General features: G+C 43.4%; 1 protein-coding gene across 3 annotated transcripts; it reads left to right on the plus strand.

The window, feature by feature from the left end:
• Positions 1-967: 967 nt before the first annotated feature.
• CANX (calnexin) lies at positions 968-18,222 on the plus strand. 3 transcript variants are annotated; one of them, XM_052685154.1, is made up of 15 exons: positions 968-1,041; positions 8,173-8,358; positions 8,812-8,885; positions 9,361-9,419; positions 9,762-9,903; positions 11,172-11,253; positions 12,054-12,246; positions 12,705-12,894; positions 13,572-13,685; positions 14,134-14,290; positions 14,619-14,834; positions 15,227-15,346; positions 15,438-15,567; positions 15,723-15,817; positions 15,916-16,462. In XM_052685154.1, exons 2-15 carry the CDS (start codon positions 8,176-8,178, stop codon positions 16,036-16,038), a joined length of 1,878 nt encoding a protein of 625 aa, XP_052541114.1. In that variant the 5' UTR covers positions 968-1,041; positions 8,173-8,175; the 3' UTR covers positions 16,039-16,462. The 3 variants fall into 3 exon arrangements, with proteins under 3 accessions (XP_052541114.1, XP_052541115.1, XP_052541112.1); XM_052685155.1 differs by lacking the exon at positions 968-1,041 and adding an exon at positions 1,290-1,313 and having other exon boundaries at positions 16,398-18,222; XM_052685152.1 differs by lacking the exon at positions 968-1,041 and adding an exon at positions 1,290-1,313.
• Positions 18,223-18,613: the final 391 nt, after the last annotated feature.

Consider the following 18,613-nt stretch of genomic DNA (forward strand, 5'->3'; position numbering starts at 1 on the left):
AAAACTGCGACCACTGGATCCCAAACTTCAGCACAAGCAGGGATTTGCTGTTTTATTTCATTTATGCTGAGCCTTATTTCCGAGCGCCGGGCCCTGCCTGCATTGTCCTAACGCAGTGGAATTTTCTCTGTGGGGAGACTTACGCTGCTGACTCACTGCATGGACTCAAAACAGATTTGTTTGCAAAGAAAACCCCTCTGCCCCTGCTGAGGGGCAGCTCCTGCTCTGCTCATCACAGCACTGCTCACGCTCAGCTCTTCCTCCCACCACCACCACAGGGACCGTTACTTCTGCATCCCCCGCCCTCTTCGACTGGTTTGGCCGTACAGACGCCGAGTCCTTCACCTTTACACGACTACTTTGCTCATTTCAGAAACGTGGCATTGCTTAAAACTCCCAGCATTACGTAAGGCCTTGAAGCCCAGTTCCACCCTCAGCCCCTCGGCGCGCTGCGTTCCCCGTCTTCCCTAAAACCCCAACTCGTGACTAAGAGATACCAGATGCACTTATTTTTTCTTAATAGGCTGAAAACGCTTTCCAACGGGTTAAAGAAACACAAGGGGCAATGAAGGTGAATGTGCTGTTTAATATAACAGCGTCCAGGCCCTTAGCAGGCTTCACCCGAGCCCCCAGCTGAACAAGCAGCTCCCAACAACCCACAGCACGAAGCGAAGCGACCCCCGCCACAAGGCCGGGCCGGAGCCCCCAGCCGTGCCCCCACCAACGAGAAATGCGCTGCGTCCCCGCCCACGTTTCAACGGCCTCCCCTCGGCCAGCCAATCGCCGCGCACTTCCTGCAACCTCACCAACCAATAGAAGCGCTCCACGAAGGGCTGCGCCGTTGGGGCGTGTTTTGAGGCGGGAGAGGCTTCGAGCGGCGGCGACATCAGCCAATCGGAACGCCGTACAGGCAGAGGAGCGAACGGGCGGGAGCGCCGTTTGCCAATGGGAGAACATAAGAGAGGTGGGCCGGGAGGCGGGGCTGGCGCGCAGTAGATAGGCGGGCGGCGGCGGTGCTGGGCGACTGGACACGTGACGGAGGTGAGGGCCGGGGGCGGCGGGCGGGGGCTGCGGCGCTGTCGGGGCTCGCGGTAAGCGCCCCTTCCTGCCCATGCACCGCGCCGAGCGGCGCCAGGCCGTCTGGCTTCGGGGCGGTGCGGGGTTCGGCGGGGCGGGCGGCGGCGACGGGGTGCCGGGCCTCGAGCGCGGGCCCGGCGGGAAGCGGGGCGGTCCTGGAGCCGCCGAGGGAGGGGTGATCGCGGCCGGGGGCTGCGGGGCCGCCCGGCTGCGTTCCGTGAGCCCAGCGGCTTCTGGTAGGTTCTGCGGCCTCTGGGCGGGCGGCGCGGCGCGGCCCGTATGGGGCCGGGCGGAACCCGGACTGCTGGGGGCGGCGGGACGGGGCGTGGTGTGATGCCGCTGTAACGGGAGGAGAGCCGGTGTGACGGAACGAGGAGGGTCCGGAACGGGGCAGAGCGGGGCCCGACGGGGGGAGTGCGGCCTAGGGGCTCGGAGCCGCTGTGCGGGGATCCCGACGTGCGGGGCCGGGCCGCTTTCAGCACTGGGCGGGGGGCTGTGCGCTCGCAGGGCTGGATCGGGGTCTGAGCAGCGTGCTTTTGAATGGAAAATCGAAGTGAAGCACGCGCAGCCCTGCGTTCCGCTCTGCTCTTCACGAGGGAACTTTCACGTGCCGTCCTGCGCTTCAGAACTTTCTAGGCGGTGGAAGGAGAAATGCTGCGGCTGATCTGGTTTGGAAGGGAAGCTGCCATGCGGTGGTGGCTGCAGTTACGGTACAGCTCGGGGCTTCAGCCATTGTGGTGTTAATTAATTAATGCTGTGCTGTTAATTAACGCTGCGGTGTTTCTGCAGAACATCATGTAAAACATACCGAGTTTGTTTGGGGTCTGTCAGGTGCCTGAGGTCTGGGCTCCAGGAACGTGATGTTTGTTGAAATTCAGTGTTACTTAATGCTTGTCAAGTAAGTAGAAATAACCCACGTGTGTTACAAGAAGATGATAGAGCTGTAGTTGTGTGTGAGATAACAGTGTTAAGAATATGGACTGAATGGAAGTGAAAATATGTTGCTCCAGAGCCACTTCAGGTGCATGAGAGTGGCTGTGAAAACATCCCTGCTGTTGATATGATTGCATTATGTGGGTTTATTCAGAATACTTAGCCTTTTTTTTAACTAAACTTGGTATTTGTTTAAGTCTTAATATTCCCACTTCACTATATATATATATATGTGTGTATGTATATATGTAATGGAGAGAATACTTCTACACACTACTTGACAAGCTGGCTGTAAGGTGCTAACTGCTTCCTAGTGTTGGCTGCCTTCCTTAGGAGAGAAGCCTAATGCAGAACAGCACGAAAGCTTGCAGCTTCTGCTAGATTGCCCTTTCATTCGGTGTGTTGGAGCACTTCCTCCTAAGTAAATGAATAAATGCTTTACTGAGAGCACTCTGTAACTTGTACTTAGTCCTTCCTTATATTTCCTTTTCTGGCCTTTCATTTTTCTGCCTCTTGCAGTGAACAAAATGGCAGCCTATTCTTGCTGGAATCAATTCTAAGCAAGGCAAACCTGAATTGATTTCTAGGCATGATGTCGAAGATCTTGAGGCACCTCCAGATCTCTCCCCACCTACCGTAATTTCTCTTGCAGTCCATCTGTTTTATGGCTAGGAAGCCTTGCAGTTCTGCCTTTGTCCTCCAAGGACTTCCAGTTCTGCAGGGATCTCTGTGCTGACAAACAGTACATGGTGTTTTTTCCCTTGCTGTTTCTGCAATGTTGTACATTATTTTTAGAAACTGGCGTATTTCAAGTGCTTATTAATGGCAAGCTTTGCTGTCACCTTTCACACCTAGTCTCTTGGTTTGTGCTCCTTGCAGCCCAACCAGGGCAGCTTTTTCTGTTGTGTGTAGGGGCTGCAGGTCTGGCTAATCTCAGGCCTGAAGTAGCAGTGTATCCTACCCACCCCCTCCTTTTTGAGGGGGAGAAAAAAAACCGAACCAACAAAACCACCCACACACAGAACTCCGGCCTGTTGAAAGCAAGGTAGGGCAGTACTGGAGTCTGTCTGACTGCAGAACTAAGCACTTAAGGGGAGAATAATTTTGTCTGCGTCGTATGAGCTGCTGTGTATGTGAACATAACTTTATTATATCCCTCTCAGAGGAGCGGTGAGATACTGGTTGCTGAAATCAGTGTTTGGCAATGAAGTTAGCTGTCTAGCTTTGCTGTGGGGTGTAGATCTCCCAGGTCTGCCTAATGAGAGTCTGTCTGACAGGCGTGGATGCCTGCAGTGTACCTGATACGATGGCATAAAGCTGCTGCTAGCAGCTTAATTTCCTTTATCCTTGGCTACTTGTCCCGCTACAGCCCTTCTGCCTTTGTGTACTGGACTGGAGAATTGATGACAGGTTAAAACAGTGTAGCAGAAGGGTTTTTAGCCATCTTAAATGGCCTGCCCTGCTCACCATCAGGCAGCTGCTGTGACACAGCAGAGGAGGCAGGATGTGGAAGGTGAAGGGATCTTGAGATGTCAGGGAGATTCCTCCACTCCTCAGTGGTTTGAACTGTAAGGAACTATTGGACTGCCTTGTAGAGTAGCCAAGTCTTGCTCAGAAATAATGACAATGTAGTTTGAAAGGAAAGAGGTGGGGGGTGAGGATGGGGCAAATATGTGTCATACTTTTGATCTCCTGGCAGTTTTGTTTGAATGTATTGACTTGTGACTGTACATCTTTCTTCCATGGCCCTTGTCTTGCATGAGGATGCATTGTGCTTATTTTTGCAGATGTGCTTCCTCCATAAATGCAGTAGCAAAGTGTGGTACTGAGCACAGGGCTTTGCTAGTAAATCTTGCTTATATAGGATCAAGTCAGTTTCAGTTGTTGATTGAGATGCTCCTGAAATAAAAGCTGATAATGCTCTTCCAGTTAAGTTTCTAAGGGTGGTTATGGTAACTTGTATGATACAGACACTTCCCTTCAGTGCTTAGCTCTGCAGTACCTTATTTTGAAAGACTTGTTTTATCTGACAGGGCTTTTTTAATAGAAAGAACTTTGTTAAACTATATCTAGCAGCAAGTCACCTGTGGTTATACTTTGTGCAATATGCAGTGTTAAGAACTGGCTCCATGAACCACTCAAATAGATGTGTAACCAAGGAGATGATTAAACTGGTTTTGCAGGCTCTGCTTAAACCGTCAGGGAAGTTACTTTATAAAGAGTACATTCTGGAAGTGTGACAGCAAGGAACTTAGACATCCTCTGCGAGGGCCCTCTCCACCGTGTCCTTCCTGCTGCATGTGGTGGTGAGAACTCTGATGTATTGATCAAGTCTTTGCAGTGTCGTGCCACTAATTAAGGAAATTAGACTTTGTGCCCAATGAAATAGGAAAAATAAGTCTGTGAAGCTGCATGATATCCTTAAGGCCTTGGAATCCAAAGGCGGCAATCCTTTGGTCCTGCACTGTAAGAGTGCAGCTGATGCTGGCTCTTCATGTCCAGTTTGGATTAGTTTTTACCAGTGTAACTCTGCAGTTCCAGGTGTCTGTTTTCAGTGGTCCCATAAATTCCAGGGGAAAATGTTTCAGCCCTCTGCCAGGAGCTGGTGAGCAGTGCTGGAGTGGCAGCGAGCTTCTGGAGTGGAAGTTGGCTGAGGATGAGTGATGTGATGGCACTGGCAGTTCTAACGCTTTCTGGTCAGTGCCCTGTGATAGCAAATGGCAGATTTTCCCTTCTCTGCGGATTGCCTGCTGATGTTTAGGAGTGTCTGAAGACCTTATTTAAGAAAGAAAGTTCTTACCTCTGACTTGAAATGGTGATGTACTGAAAATGGCAGTTGCTCTCTGGGTGAGAGACCTTCTGAGCTCACCTGTTACAGAGGGCTTCTGTGTTGTTAAATGCTTGGGGCAGCTGCGTGATCATTGCACCACCGTTGGGAGGTGCTGTATGGTGGAAACTGAAGAACAGAAGTGCAGGGAGAGCATCAGAATTGGAAGCTGGGCTCTATCTGCAGAGGAGGAATTGGATCTTAGTGCAGTTGGTGGCTGTGCTTCTGAAGACTGTGTGCCTACACCTGTAGTTGCTGGTGGCTCAAAGCTCTGCTGGAAATTTGTTTTCAGAGTATCTTGTGTGAAAATGACTCCTATTGCCTCCAGTTTAGGAGTAGCCTGATTTACTACAGTATCATCATCTTGGTTGTGTCTCCAAGGATTGTGTGAAGTTGAAACTTTCTTCTGTAGCAGCGCCTGTTACAGATGTAGCTTTAAAATATCACAAACGTGTGCTTCACTTTGGGTGTTCTCAGGACAATTCCGTATAGTTTAATGTGTAATGTTGCAGATGTTGCAGGGAAGCCTGACCTGACAAGTGGCAGCACTGGAGGTGCTCCCAGTCTGTGCTGGGTGTGTGAGTGGATCGTGGGCAGAATTTGGGAATGATTTCATACGTAGAAGAGAGCTGTGTAGGATGCCCTTGTGAAAACTGCTTTCCAGTCATTATAAAGAAGCAAAGATAGAAAAGTGAATTAACTAAAACATAGAGATTTTAGCTTTTTTAATTAAAAGAAATAAGCTATGGGAAATTTGAGTAGATTGTACTTGCAGCCTGAAATGAGTTTCCCCAAGCCTCCAACTCAGCAGGGTTGGCTATAGGAAATGGGAAGCTGTGGGGTGGGTCCCTGTGGTTGCATCAGGAGCACTGATGTGCAGAGCGAAAGAGCTGCTGCCTGTGCTTTGTGGGCTGTTGGTGGACCTGACTGGTTCTACCTGACTGCTGTGATAGAATTTCTGGAGCAACCTTGCATGCAGTGTCAGGCTGTGTGGCCTTGTCACTTAGCCAAGCAAGAAGCGCTTTTACCAAAGTCCACTGACCACAGACAGGTATTTCTCAAGGGCTCTAGTTGGGGTGGGATGATAATATAGGTAATAACTCCACAAGGAGTCTGTACTGCTGTGAACGTTTGGGGGCTGATCTGTATCTTTAACCCAAACTTCCACTGCTGGTGGTGAGGTCAGCAAGGGGATTGCTTATGTGCTGAGATGCTGACATCCTCTGCACGGGCCTGGGAGGAGAGGAGGCATGCGGAATAGGAAAGCACTGTCTTTTAACCTTGCTGTATTTTTAAGAAGCACTTTTTCGTCACTCTCCTGAAACAGTGCGGTGGTGGCTCCATCTGCGTGATAGAACTTGAAAGCAGTTACAAAACTTGGAGTAAAATTCTACTAAATCTAGCCCTGCTAGGAATGTGTTTGGTAAGGCAAGACAAAACTCAGCCTTACCTTGGAAGGGCATCCCTGTGCCACCTCACCCGGAGTCCCTTCAGTCACACAGGGCACATCCAGAGCTTTAACAGTTGCTTCTTCACAGATGTTTCAGGCTCTTGTTTTTTCTCCTCTTCTGGCCCTGCTCAGAGCATGCTGTCTATGCAAGAGAATTTCAGCCTCTGTTGATTCTGATGTTTACTTGACAGCTTTTGTTCTTTGGCTTTGTATTGTGGTGCCCAATTTGCAGTAAGATCCGGGTGCCTCTGTGTGGTCTGTAACTTCTCATCTGACTGTACCACGTGCATGAAAAAAAACACCAAGCACAACAGGCTTTGCTTATATGTAGGAACACTAAAAGTTTGTGTCAGCTGTTCATGCTGTGAGCCGATTCCTTTTGGCTTCGAGCTGTTTTGGTGCAGTTGCCTGAGCTGTGGGGGAGGGCTGTGGGCATGGATTGAGAGCATAATCCTCGAGGCCATCACTATTGTTAGGGAACAGGCTGTGACTGCACGTTGCTGTAGTGACAAACTGGACGTGACCTCAACACGAGTCTCTAAACTGCAGTTGGAGAAATAAAACATCCCCTCTGTCATTAGAAGCAAGTTAAAGAATAAAAGAATGGTATATCTAGCATGCAGTGGAGTTGTGGTATACTGGATAGTGCTGATAAGCTGCTGAGACTGTAAATGCTTTTAGCTGCCTGAACATGCTTTGGAAAGTAGGAAATTGTTTTCTAGCTCAAACTTGGGCCCCTACAGGCCTTATTAACTCTTCTTGAGTTATGTTTGTAAGTTTGTGGGACAGCAGCCTGAGGCAGGAATGTATGGGAAGGAGGGAATGTTTAGCTTTATAATCTCGTTCTAGAAGGAATTAGTACAGTATCCAGCTACAACTCTGTGGAAAAAAGTATTTGGAATGTAATTGAAAGGGGCAGATTTTCTGCTTGCTGTGAGCATTGCCCATCTGTCTTTGGTGCAGATAAAATGGTGAGCAGCGTGGTAGGAGTCTTGCTTTCTACATCCACCTAAAGGTGCAGTGGTTGAGTCGTTCTTTTTATCTATCATTTTACTTGCAGAGATCTTTTGAGCTTGAGTTTGTCAAGGTCTGCTATGTTTTAGTTAAGATGATATGCTGGGCATCCCATGAATTAGTTGGTGTGATGTTTTATTTCTATAAGATTTCTGTATTAGATTTTTCTGCTTTGATCATCCTGTTAAATTAGAGATAAAACTAACTGCTGAACAGTGCGAATTCTGGGTCTGCTTCAATATCCAGCTGCTCATAGACATCTGCTGAGTAGTATCAGTGACTGTTGGCAGTCTGTCTAGAAGGAAGCATGGGGAAGGGGTCTGATGGATGGAGGTAATGGTGTCCTGTGTATGAAATCAAGAAAACTATTGGACCGAGGTAGAAGATGGGTTGCTTTGTAGGTGCTTGAAAGAGGTAGCTAATATTTAGGAACTGAATAGAAATACCAGTGTCAACCTGTTGCCTTTAGAGTTCCTCACAAACAACAAGTAGATTTTCCTGTTCAGATTGCTTAGATGTGTAAGTTGTGTTGCAGACGTGCGTCTGTTCTTTGTGTGGGCTGTGGCAGTGGAAGGACAATACTGACACTTCTGCAGCACGACCTGCAGAGCTTGTCCATGTGCTCCTCCAGTGCACTAGCATCTCTTTGTATTAAAAATACCTTGAAGTCGTATGTCTTTCCCACTTTCTGAGCTGTCTTAACCAGCCAGAAGCAATAAATAGTAGAGCTGAGAAGGTAAGTTTGTACCTCTTTCAGTGGTGTGACTTGGTGCCCCACCTGCTGCCAGAAAAGCTTGTTCTCTCAGCTGAGAAGCTGCATGTTGCGCGTGTGTGTGCTGGCTTAACCTCTTTCCATTTCTTATTTATTCAGATAATGGAGATGAAATGGCTGCTGTATGTGACACTGCTAGCTCTTGGGACTCTTGCTGCCCAGGAGCATGATGTGGGTGATGATGATGGTGATGATGTCATTGATATTGAGGATGACTTGGATGATGGCGTTGAGGATGTAGAAGATTCAAATCCTGAAAGCAGCACTCCTCCTCCAGCTCCAAAGGTTTGGCATAGGTGTTCTTGAAAATGCAATTACTGCTTGTGTTTTGACTGCTGTCAGCCTGATCAGAGTTACCTTTACTTTGCTGAAACTTAATGTGTAGTGATGCTGTTAAAAATCACTAGCATGGAGTAGGGTTTGGGATTAAGCTTAGTTGCTTCCTTGCTATTCTTATTTGACCTGCATCTTCTTCCTCAAAAACTTCAGTGAGTATTTGAAAACTGGTGTAATTACCAGGAATTAATGCTGAAGCTTCCAGCTAGATAAAATCTTCAGTTTTTGTTGCAGAGGAGAGCACAGTGGCTCAGTGTAAGCAGCAGTGTTTACATCATTTCTGTATTTATGGTGCCAGAATGTTTTAGGTACTGTGTAGATGTAGGATTTGAGCTGTATATGCTTGTACTGCTTTAGAGAATGTGCCTTGAAGGGTACATAAATGCCTCTCTGTTTCCCTAGGTTACTTACAGAGCGCCAGTCCCAACTGGCGAGGTGTATTTTGTAGAGTCCTTTGATAAAGGAACTCTGGATGGGTGAGTAAAATGTGAGGGCTGGCTGAACAGACAAAATCCAACTATTATGGGGAAGGGAGTTCCTACTGCCTGTTATTGAAAATAAACAGGCAACACGTGGGGAGGATTACAGCAGTGACTGTGGTCCTGGCTGTTGAAGTGATGAGATAAACTAGTTTTTGCTTGGGTACTAGTAATAACAGGAAGAGAAGTCGTATTTTATGTATGCTTTAACCTTTATCACCTGACTTTGTGTACTTGCTTCAGGTAATGTAAGCATAATGAGGTATTAGAAGCTTGAATATTGGAATTTTTACAGAAGAGAGACTGAGGCAGAGAGTGATAAAGATGAGAACTTCACAGGCTTGCTATGGAGCTCAGGGGATCGAGACACTGGGGTGTAGTCATAGGACAGCAAAGGCTATTTTAACAACAGGTTTTTTGTGTGCGTGGTGAAAAAGTGTAAGTTTCTTACTGTTGGATTCTTGTCTTCTAGATGGATCCTTTCCAAAGCCAAAAAAGATGATACAGATGATGAAATTGCTAAATATGATGGTAAGTCCTATCCATATTTTGACTGATGGATACTCATGATGTCAGTTTGCCTTATGCAAAGAAGAGCTATTAGTCTGTTCTGCTTGCTCCTTGAAATTACGTTCATTTGAAAAAATGGGAGAATGTGTACATGGTTAACAATACAAAGCACGATCCTGATTCAGGTAAGATTCAGATACAATTTCCACTTTGAGGTTTTAAAATAATTTTTAGTGAAGACGTTCAGCCCATTAACTTGAAGGCACCCTGCACAAAGTCAGTGATGACTTTCTTGCTTAGGATTGGGCTGAGGCGAGATTGTATCAAATGGATTCTGATAATATTTGGTTGATTTTCCTCCAGGTAAATGGGAAGTCCAAGACATGAAGGACACTAAGCTTCCAGGAGACAAAGGGCTTGTATTGGTAACACGAGCCAAACATCATGCAATTTCATCCAAGCTTTCAAAGCCTTTTGTATTTGATACCAAGCCCCTTATTATACAGTAAGTAAAAGATAACTTAGTGTTCTATCAAGGGTGACATGATAGCAGGCTGGGGTTCATTTTGTGACTGAGCTTTTGTTGGCTGTGGGGGGTCTAGATGACACAAGATAGACTGTAAGGTATCATTATACAATTTGAGTAGGAGCAAAATAGCAATCCGGATTCCTCAAGTGGGAAGTTAGGAACAGAGTGGCCCCCTCTGAAGCCTGAGGAAAAAAAGTAGTCTCTGAAAAATAGAGTTGGTAATTAGTCTCTGGACTTGTATTTCTTGTACTCAGCAGAACAGGCAACTGATTTCTGTACTGTTGATTATAGATGTCCATGTCCACTTGGACAAGAGCTTGTCTGTATGTCACTGTGTTTATTCAGTGAAGTGCCCCCTGTTTCGAAGGGGGAGTGCGCAGAGGGTTAAGGGTGCACTTGTTTCCACCTTCCTTTGTTCTCGTGCATCTGCTGAGGAAGATGAGCAACTTGTCTCGCTCTACTGGGCCATGAGTGATGTGGAGGAATCTGCTTGCAAGCATGTTAGACTAGTAAGCAGGAAAAGAATCTTTCAATGACAACAGTTGAATTGTGGGATATTACCTGAGTTATCAGTTTTAAACAGGCAGTGAGCTAGTTCATATTTGTACAAGATAATGAATTGGTCACTTTACTTTGCATTACTGTTTAGTTTTGGCTCACAATGCATGGCTAAAAATAAGTTGAAGTGGTCATTCACTTCAGCTGCTGGCATTGAGAGAGGTTTGAGCATGCTTAGCCTATTCCTGACAGACATGCTTTGCCTTTTTCAGACTCCTTGGCATCTCTAAATATACTATTGTATGCTTACAGCCCTAAAGGGAGTTCTGCTCGGATCCAACTGCTTGCTTCAGTCATCTTGCAAATTGAGTTGTCTGTCTGCCATCGTGGTTGTGTGGAAAATAATTGGTTCCTCTTAATCTCTGTTGCAGTCTCTTACATACTTGAAAAACCTTTTCTTCCCTCTACTTCTGGATCACAATCTTCTAGATTAGTGCTTAATTCTTTTCATCTTTTCTGTCAGGTTAAGTCTTTTAAATCTTCAATTCTGCTCTTTTCTCAGGCCCTCTTGAACATCTGCTTAGTCTCTAGAGTGCAGCATGTGTTTTTAATATTCACTCTTAATTTGAAACAAACAAAACCAATATCGTCTTACTCTGCAATTTTCAAGTATAAAATCAGTCACGTATTATGAAGGTAAATGTTGCTTGTGTATAACATGTTCTTCACTTCTCTGTCCAAATAAGGTATGAAGTAAATTTCCAAAATGGAATAGAGTGTGGCGGGGCCTATGTGAAATTGCTTTCAAAAACACCTGAATTGAACCTGGTGAGTGCTGCTAATGCTGTCATCCATGGAACAAGGCAACAAAGCTTTTTTATTTTTTAGAGAAACCATTTTGGTAAAGGCAGTGGGGCACATTTAGGGCCTGATCTTCAAAGTACTTTGTGCTCATTGATTTCCCAGTATTTTCAGCTGGAGATGAGAAATACTGAAGTTTTCTGGCCTCTTGACTACATGTAATACCCAGAACTTGGGTACAAGTAGAACTTCACTACGTGCCCAGAAGACTACTTGGCTATCTGGCCGGTTTCATGTATGCATAGAATCTCAAGATACCATTAAGCAGAACAAATAGACTTGCAGTTATTATATTTAGTTAAGTCTGAAATTGAAACAGTATATACCAGCTTGTGTATAAAAGAAATACATCTCAGCTCCACTTTTAATACTGCTTATTCTTTATGTGAAAGAAATTCACTGGACTGGCTAATAGTATCTGATATTTCTGTTAGTGGCTTTCTAGTCATTTTTGTAGTGTAGGGATTTGCTTAAAACGTACATAGTTGTCACTGTGTAATGATTTACTTACCTTGTTAATAACACTTGTACAGCAATTGTTTTCCATCTGGAAAGTAGAGATGAAAGATGCCAAATAACGATGGTAGGCTAATTCTGGTCTTCTCTCTGGAAGCTTGTAATGGTGATGTGAGTTTTAGTCTGGGAACCTCACTGCCTTTGATACTGAGTCGCAGAACAGTTTCTAATGCACTGAGGGTTTTCAGGGTAGGCATTATCTGAAGTTGTATTTCAAATCAATAGCATTAAGTTTTGCATTGTTTTTAAAGGATCAGTTCCATGACAAAACTCCATACACGATCATGTTTGGCCCTGACAAATGTGGAGAGGACTATAAACTGCACTTCATCTTCCGGCACAAAAACCCAAAGACTGGCAAATATGAGGAGAAGCACGCGAAGCGTCCAGATGCAGACTTGAAGACCTACTTCACTGACAAGAAGACACACCTTTACACACTGGGTATGTTGACTGCTAGCTGCTATTCACATTAACAACTACTTCTGTTTTCTGAGTCAAAAACTCAGTGAACAGATGAACAAACAGATCTTTGTATGAATATACCATGCAGCTAGAGGCCACTTTATGAAAGTTATGAATGCAAAAGCTAGTCTTAGTACATAAAGGATTGCTGCTTCCTTGCTAGAAGTTTTGATTCGCTTAAAAAGTCATGAGATCTTGAACTAAACAGATAAAGGAGAACTGTATTTCAGAGTAGCTGTTAGTGACTTGGTATGATAAGTATTCCTGTCACTGGTTATATTTAGACATCATGGGAAAGGTTCTTAATTCTTAAAAGGAGTTGCTAGGTAGATGGTAGCTGGGATTAATGAAGTTTGAATTGTACAGCAGGAATGAGTGATACTTCAAAGCACACCTTCTAACTTCTGTGCAATGGCCGTACTTATTTTTCTTTCCAGTTTTGAATCCTGATAATAGTTTTGAAATTCTGGTTGATCAAATGGTTGTCAACAGTGGGAATTTGTTAAATGATATGTCTCCTCCTGTGAATCCACCCCGAGAGATTGAGGACCCAAATGATCAGAAGCCTGAGGATTGGGATGAGAGACCCAAAATCCCGGATCCAGATGCTGTTAAACCAGATGACTGGTAAGGTGTTGGAAGAGTGGAAGAGAGGGAGGTCTTGGCGTGGTAACTTCAGCCTATCAAAAGTCCTCTAATGACATACAGAATTCTGAGTCTCACACTTGTGTAAACCTTTAGTTACAAGTTGGTTTAGTAGCAGTGCAGTAAATAAAGGTAGAAAGGATTGATGTCCTATAGGAATAACTGTTCTTGTGCTGCCCACAGATAAAGACTACTGAAAACATCTATGTTAGCCAATGTGCTCATCTCTAATTTGCTTAAATGACAGGATGAAGGTATAAGTTGTTTGTGTAACGCGTAGTTAAGTGACTGAAATACCTGACAGCCTAGGGCAGAAGCTGGTACTGATTTTTTTGTTCTCGAGCCTGTGCTCTATGAATCACAGACTTGACTGCAAGCTCAAATACATGTTTCCAGTGACCAGTGGGGATCTGGGATTTGCTGTAATGTGCCCTTTCTAGATTAGCATTAAAAAATACTCTGTATTGGCTGGAGCTCTTGACTGTGCTTTGAGGTATCTGCAAGGTAACAGACTGCAAGTTAAAACATGGTGTTGTGTTCAGAAGTGAAGCTGGCTGATAAATCAGTGGGCTTGCTGAAAGTCTCAGAATCTTGCTTCAGGGTTGGGAATTTTTTTTTTTTTTGCATATTGTGTTAATATATTAAATGCCATCTTTAAGGGATGAGGATGCTCCTGCAAAGATAGCAGATGAAAATGCTGTGAAACCAGAGGGCTGGCTGGATGATGAGCCAGAATACGTAGCAGACCCTGATGCTGAGAAGCCTGAAGATTGGTACGTTTACTGTGTGTTATGTGACAGGTGTTTGGGTTCTGGTTTTGACAAATACAAGAATAACTGGTTTATTGTTGTTTGCTAAGAAAGTTGTCAATTTAGGCATTTTCTTTCAAAAGTGGAAGATGGAATTAGTCTAAGGAATTTTGTGTTCTCTCATTTATCTGTGTACTGGTGAACTGTTCTGTTTACATTGCAAGCTGAACAGGTCAAGGATGTTCATCTTCCAGTTTTACCATTCTGGGGACTAGCTTTCACTGAGCTTCAGTGCTTTCAAGCTACTTCTTGAGATACTTCTCTTTCTGCAGGGTCATTATCTGTGGAATTGTTACATTTAGTTTCAATATCTCCATTTTAAAGTAGGAATTTTAATTTTCCCAAAATTGCATATGCTCCAAGTTTTAGTCTGTTTAAGGGGACGGACCTGAAGGCTGGGTTTCTCTTTCAGGGATGAGGATATGGATGGTGAATGGGAGGCACCTCAGATTGCAAATCCAAAATGTGAATCAGCTCCTGGCTGTGGAACCTGGCAGCGACCAATGATTGACAATCCAAACTACAAGGGCAAATGGAAACCTCCTATGATTGATAATGTGAACTATCAGGTTGGTTTTATCATTGTATAAACTTCTGGCCAGCGCAGTGCTTCTTTTCCAAAAGTCAGAGTAATTATAAGTTCAGCAGATGTCATTAGTATTAAAAAATATTGTTATCTTTCTATGTTTTCAAGTGAACTGTTTCAAAGTGCTTGCTCTCTTGGCTTCACTTTTTTGTAACACTCATGAAACTTGATTTCCCAAACCTGTAGAGTCACACCTATAAACATTATAATTTGGTATAATGAATTGTTCTTCCTAGCTGAAATGGACTGAAAACTAAAAATGCAAACTGTATACCTGTAGGTAAGGCTTGAATATTTTTTGTCTTTTGTAGGGGATATGGAAACCCAGGAAAATCCCAAACCCAGATTTCTTTGAAGACTTGGAGCCTTTCAGGATGACTCCCTTCAGTGCTGTGGGACTTGAGCTATGGTCAATGACATCTGATATCTTTTTTGACAACTTTATCATCTGTACTGAAAGAGCTGTGGCTGATGATTGGGCCAATGATGGATGGGGACTGAAAAAGGCAGCTGATGGTGCTGCAGAGGTGAGAAACGAAGGCTTAATTGTGTGCTTCTGACTGAAACAGCACTGCTGATATTTTGGTCCAGATTTTATCAGTGTTGATCAATACGTATCTTTAGGTACCAAGGCTGGGGATTCATAAAGCTAATTAGAACCTTTAATTTGTAGTTACAATATGGTAATTTACTATTAATGGCAGTGAGTGTTCACTATTCTTGAGTGTTTTTGCTTTGACAGTTCTGCTAACTGTATGCTAATTCTTAACTTATAAACAATGGAAAAAGTATAAAAAGCTTTAGCTTTTTGAAGTATTAAATGCCATGTTTGGGGATGCAGGAAACCTATTTGAAAAAATTTGTTACAGACTTAACTGCTGTGACTTGCTGGGTTTTAATGGTTCATTGTACCTTACAGCCTGGTGTTGTGGGCCAGATGATGGCAGCTGCTGAAGAGCGTCCTTGGCTTTGGGTAGTGTACATCCTCATTGTGGCTTTCCCAGTGTTCCTTGTTGTTCTTTTCTGCTGCTCTGGGAAGGTATGCATTTCCTCTGATAATAAGTATAGTATTTAAGAAGTGATTCAGTGTAATGTGCCTTAACTTTACAACTAACATATTTTTTTTTTAGAAGCAGCCAAGTGCTGCGGAGTACAAAAAGACTGATGCTCCTCAGCCTGATGTGATGAGTGATGAGAGAGAGGAAGAAAAAGACAAAGGAGACAAGGAGGAAGAGGAGGTGGCAAGTGAGGAGAAGCTAGGTAGGCAAAATAGTGAATTGTGAGATAAATGGAGTTCTCAATCTGAAAGAACAAAAGAGCAAGATGGGCAGACATAATATCAAGCCAAAGGTGAACTGAAGGTGCAAATCCTAATGACAAGAAAATGAATGAGATTTCTTTCCCCTCTTCTTTAGAGGAGAAGCAGAAAAATGATGCTGACATAGGAAGTGCTAGTCAAGAGGAAGAGGAGGAAGAAGAGGAAGGGGAGGACAGGAAACGTGCATCAGAGGTAAGAGAACACTTGATTTTTTTGAGGAAAGCCTTTTTCTATACCAATAAAAAATCCACAAGCTTAGCTAACCTGGTTCATATGGTGCTCCTTTCCAGTGTCAGAACTCCAGAGAATTTAATCCCTCGCAAAACAGGAATTGCTGTGGCCAACCTCAGCAAAGCAGGGAACGTTGTGAAAGGAAGGCACTTGCCATAGACCCTGCATTGTGGGAAGACTAGGATTGTGTGGAATGCATCATCTTGAGGCAAAAGGCTCATTCAGCTTTGTGTGTAGTCAGGATGTGACCTTTTAAGTGCTCCACACTGACATAATGGCTGACTTAAAAATGGGTGGAGTGTTCCTTGAACTTGAAGGGATTTGTGCAGCTGCAGCAGTACTTTGAGCAAATAACATAAATTCACTATGAAAATAAGGATTTGTCTACCCTGCATGGAAAGGAAGGTGTAGTAAGAGCAAGAGATCCTTTTAAAATCAAATTGTAATGTAGAGTTGCAGAAGTAAGTTGTTTGTAGGTTTAAGTGGCTTTCAGGAATAAAGTTAGATTGCCTTAATGTTTTCACACCTCAATTTCTTGCAGGAGGAGGAAACTGTGAATAGATCACCCAGAAACAGAAAGCCAAGGAAAGATTGAAAAAAAAATAATCATAAGAACTTAATCTGTGTGAATTTTTTTCCAAAACATGGTTCTGGGAGAGGACCTTGGACACCTTACATTGAAACTTGGACAAACCTCAAGATTTCACCATCCACAGGTTCCAGTCACACTATCCAATGTAATGGAGTGTCTAGCAGTAAAATACTTGCAATCCATCTGTTATAAAGAACATCATTCCTGTAGAAAGAATGCATTTAATATAATGGGCTGTGGATTTTGGAATGTAACATGACTAACCTTTTCACTTTTGGTTTTAAATATTTTTTTTCTGTTTTTATGTAGATTGGTAGAATTTTACCAGTCTCGTATCTTGGCTTAATTTAATATGTTAATTAGTGAAGAATAACAATGAATCTTTAAATACTAGATGATAAAACAAAAATGCAGTTTCATAACTAGTGTTTTTTTTTTTTTTTTTTTTTTTTTTTTTTTTACAAATGTGCAAACTCCTTTGTCATGTCTTTCTATCCCAAAAAATTTGGTAATTATTTGAAGAAAAGTTTTCAGTATATTTGAAAATTCCTCTTCCCTCAAAAGGGGAAAAAAAAAAAGGGGAGGAGAGGAGATCATGTGTGGGGGAAACCAGTAGTTAAACTTTGTTCCTGGTGGGAGCTGGGAGGGAAGAGGAAGGGGTTGGTTGGTCAGTCTATGGAACATGCCCTCTGTGCATGGCTAAAGCCCAATTAAGTGTTGACAAATGATGTAGGATTTGGAGTGGGTTGTCTTAATGTGGCATTTAATCCTGCAGACCTTACAGTTAATGGATTTTGTTAGTTCAACTCTTTGTAAAATTAACAGGTGGTTGGGGGGCACAGGGGTGGTGCTGGACTGCTCTCCCTCTTCCCCTCTCTTCAGCCACTGATACTTTCCTTTCTCTGTGACTACACAGCTTTTTCTGAGTGCAGCTTTGCCTCAATTGCTGGAAGTGCTTCATGTTCAGCTCATTGTCAAACTCTTTTATTTTTATGGCTAGGCCTACTCCAGGGTCCAAGCACTGGATAGGACAGTGTCTCATATCCTCACTGTTATCACTGTATGTATTCCTATAGGAATGGGAGAAATGATTGATAGAGAAGTTGAACTGAGTATTTAATAAGGAAAAAATCCCAAGATGTCAGTATTTGTAGGTGGGGAAAGAAGCATGTGGAATATCTTAAGTGGTATGTGAAACTGTTAAGTCTTTCATCTGCTTTTCATGTAACAAATGCATCCTAAATTATATTGTGAATGTTAGGGAGTTTCAATTCCAGCTGAATAAATTTTTTTTAAAGCGTCGTGTCTACATATTATACTGTTTCAAACACTTGTGGAATGCTGGTGGTCACTACAAGAGCATACCTCTGAGGGTGAAACTGACTTCATCACACTGTACCAAATATGTTGGGGTTCAGATGTCTATACAGATAAGCTTTTGTTTGTTTAGAGTGAAATTAAATGTCCTGAAATTACTTCTCTTGCACTGAATTTAAACACTCCAGTGTTTGGTCATAGCTGTAGTATGGGGAATAATTCCCAGGGGCTGTGGGGTGGGGGTTGGGTGCTCCAAACCTTGCAAACAGTCTAATTACTAAAGGCTTGGGTTTTTTGTTTGTTGGTTTTCTTTTCTTTTGTACAAACACCTTTTGCTGCCTGTCCTTACGTTGTACCCCTCGTTTGTTGTGTTTGAAATATTAGTGACCACAAATGCATAGCAGGATTTCTCGATAATTTTTTTCAGCAGTGTGCAAATAAACTATTGTAAGCAAGATACTGGAAGTAATTTCAGACTTCTGTTGGGAGCTATTGCATGTTTAGAATGCCTTTGCCTGTTGAACACCGGGTAAATACTGCTCCTGACTGCCAAAATAGCTTATACTCTGACATGGGAGATGTCATAGCTTAAGCATTGCTATTAGCTTGTTCTCAGGGCTGTACTTCTATCAAGGAGCAGCTGCTATTTATGACTCAGTCCGTTGAGATGATGTGTATGTAAATGGTTTCGATTCAGCTAACATTTTGAGCACAACATAATTCTACTAATCCAATGGTTTTTATCTTAATATGCAAATTGCCTTAAACTCCCAAACAATTCATGTGCATACGTGTTCTTTCCTAGCATCACAATGGGACTTGAGATCTGCTGTCAGCTTCTAAAATAA

Source organism: Tympanuchus pallidicinctus, unplaced genomic scaffold, assembly GCF_026119805.1.
Source record: "Tympanuchus pallidicinctus isolate F22 unplaced genomic scaffold, pur_lepc_1.0 scaffold21, whole genome shotgun sequence".
In the NCBI taxonomy this organism is placed as follows: Eukaryota; Metazoa; Chordata; class Aves; order Galliformes; family Phasianidae; genus Tympanuchus; species Tympanuchus pallidicinctus.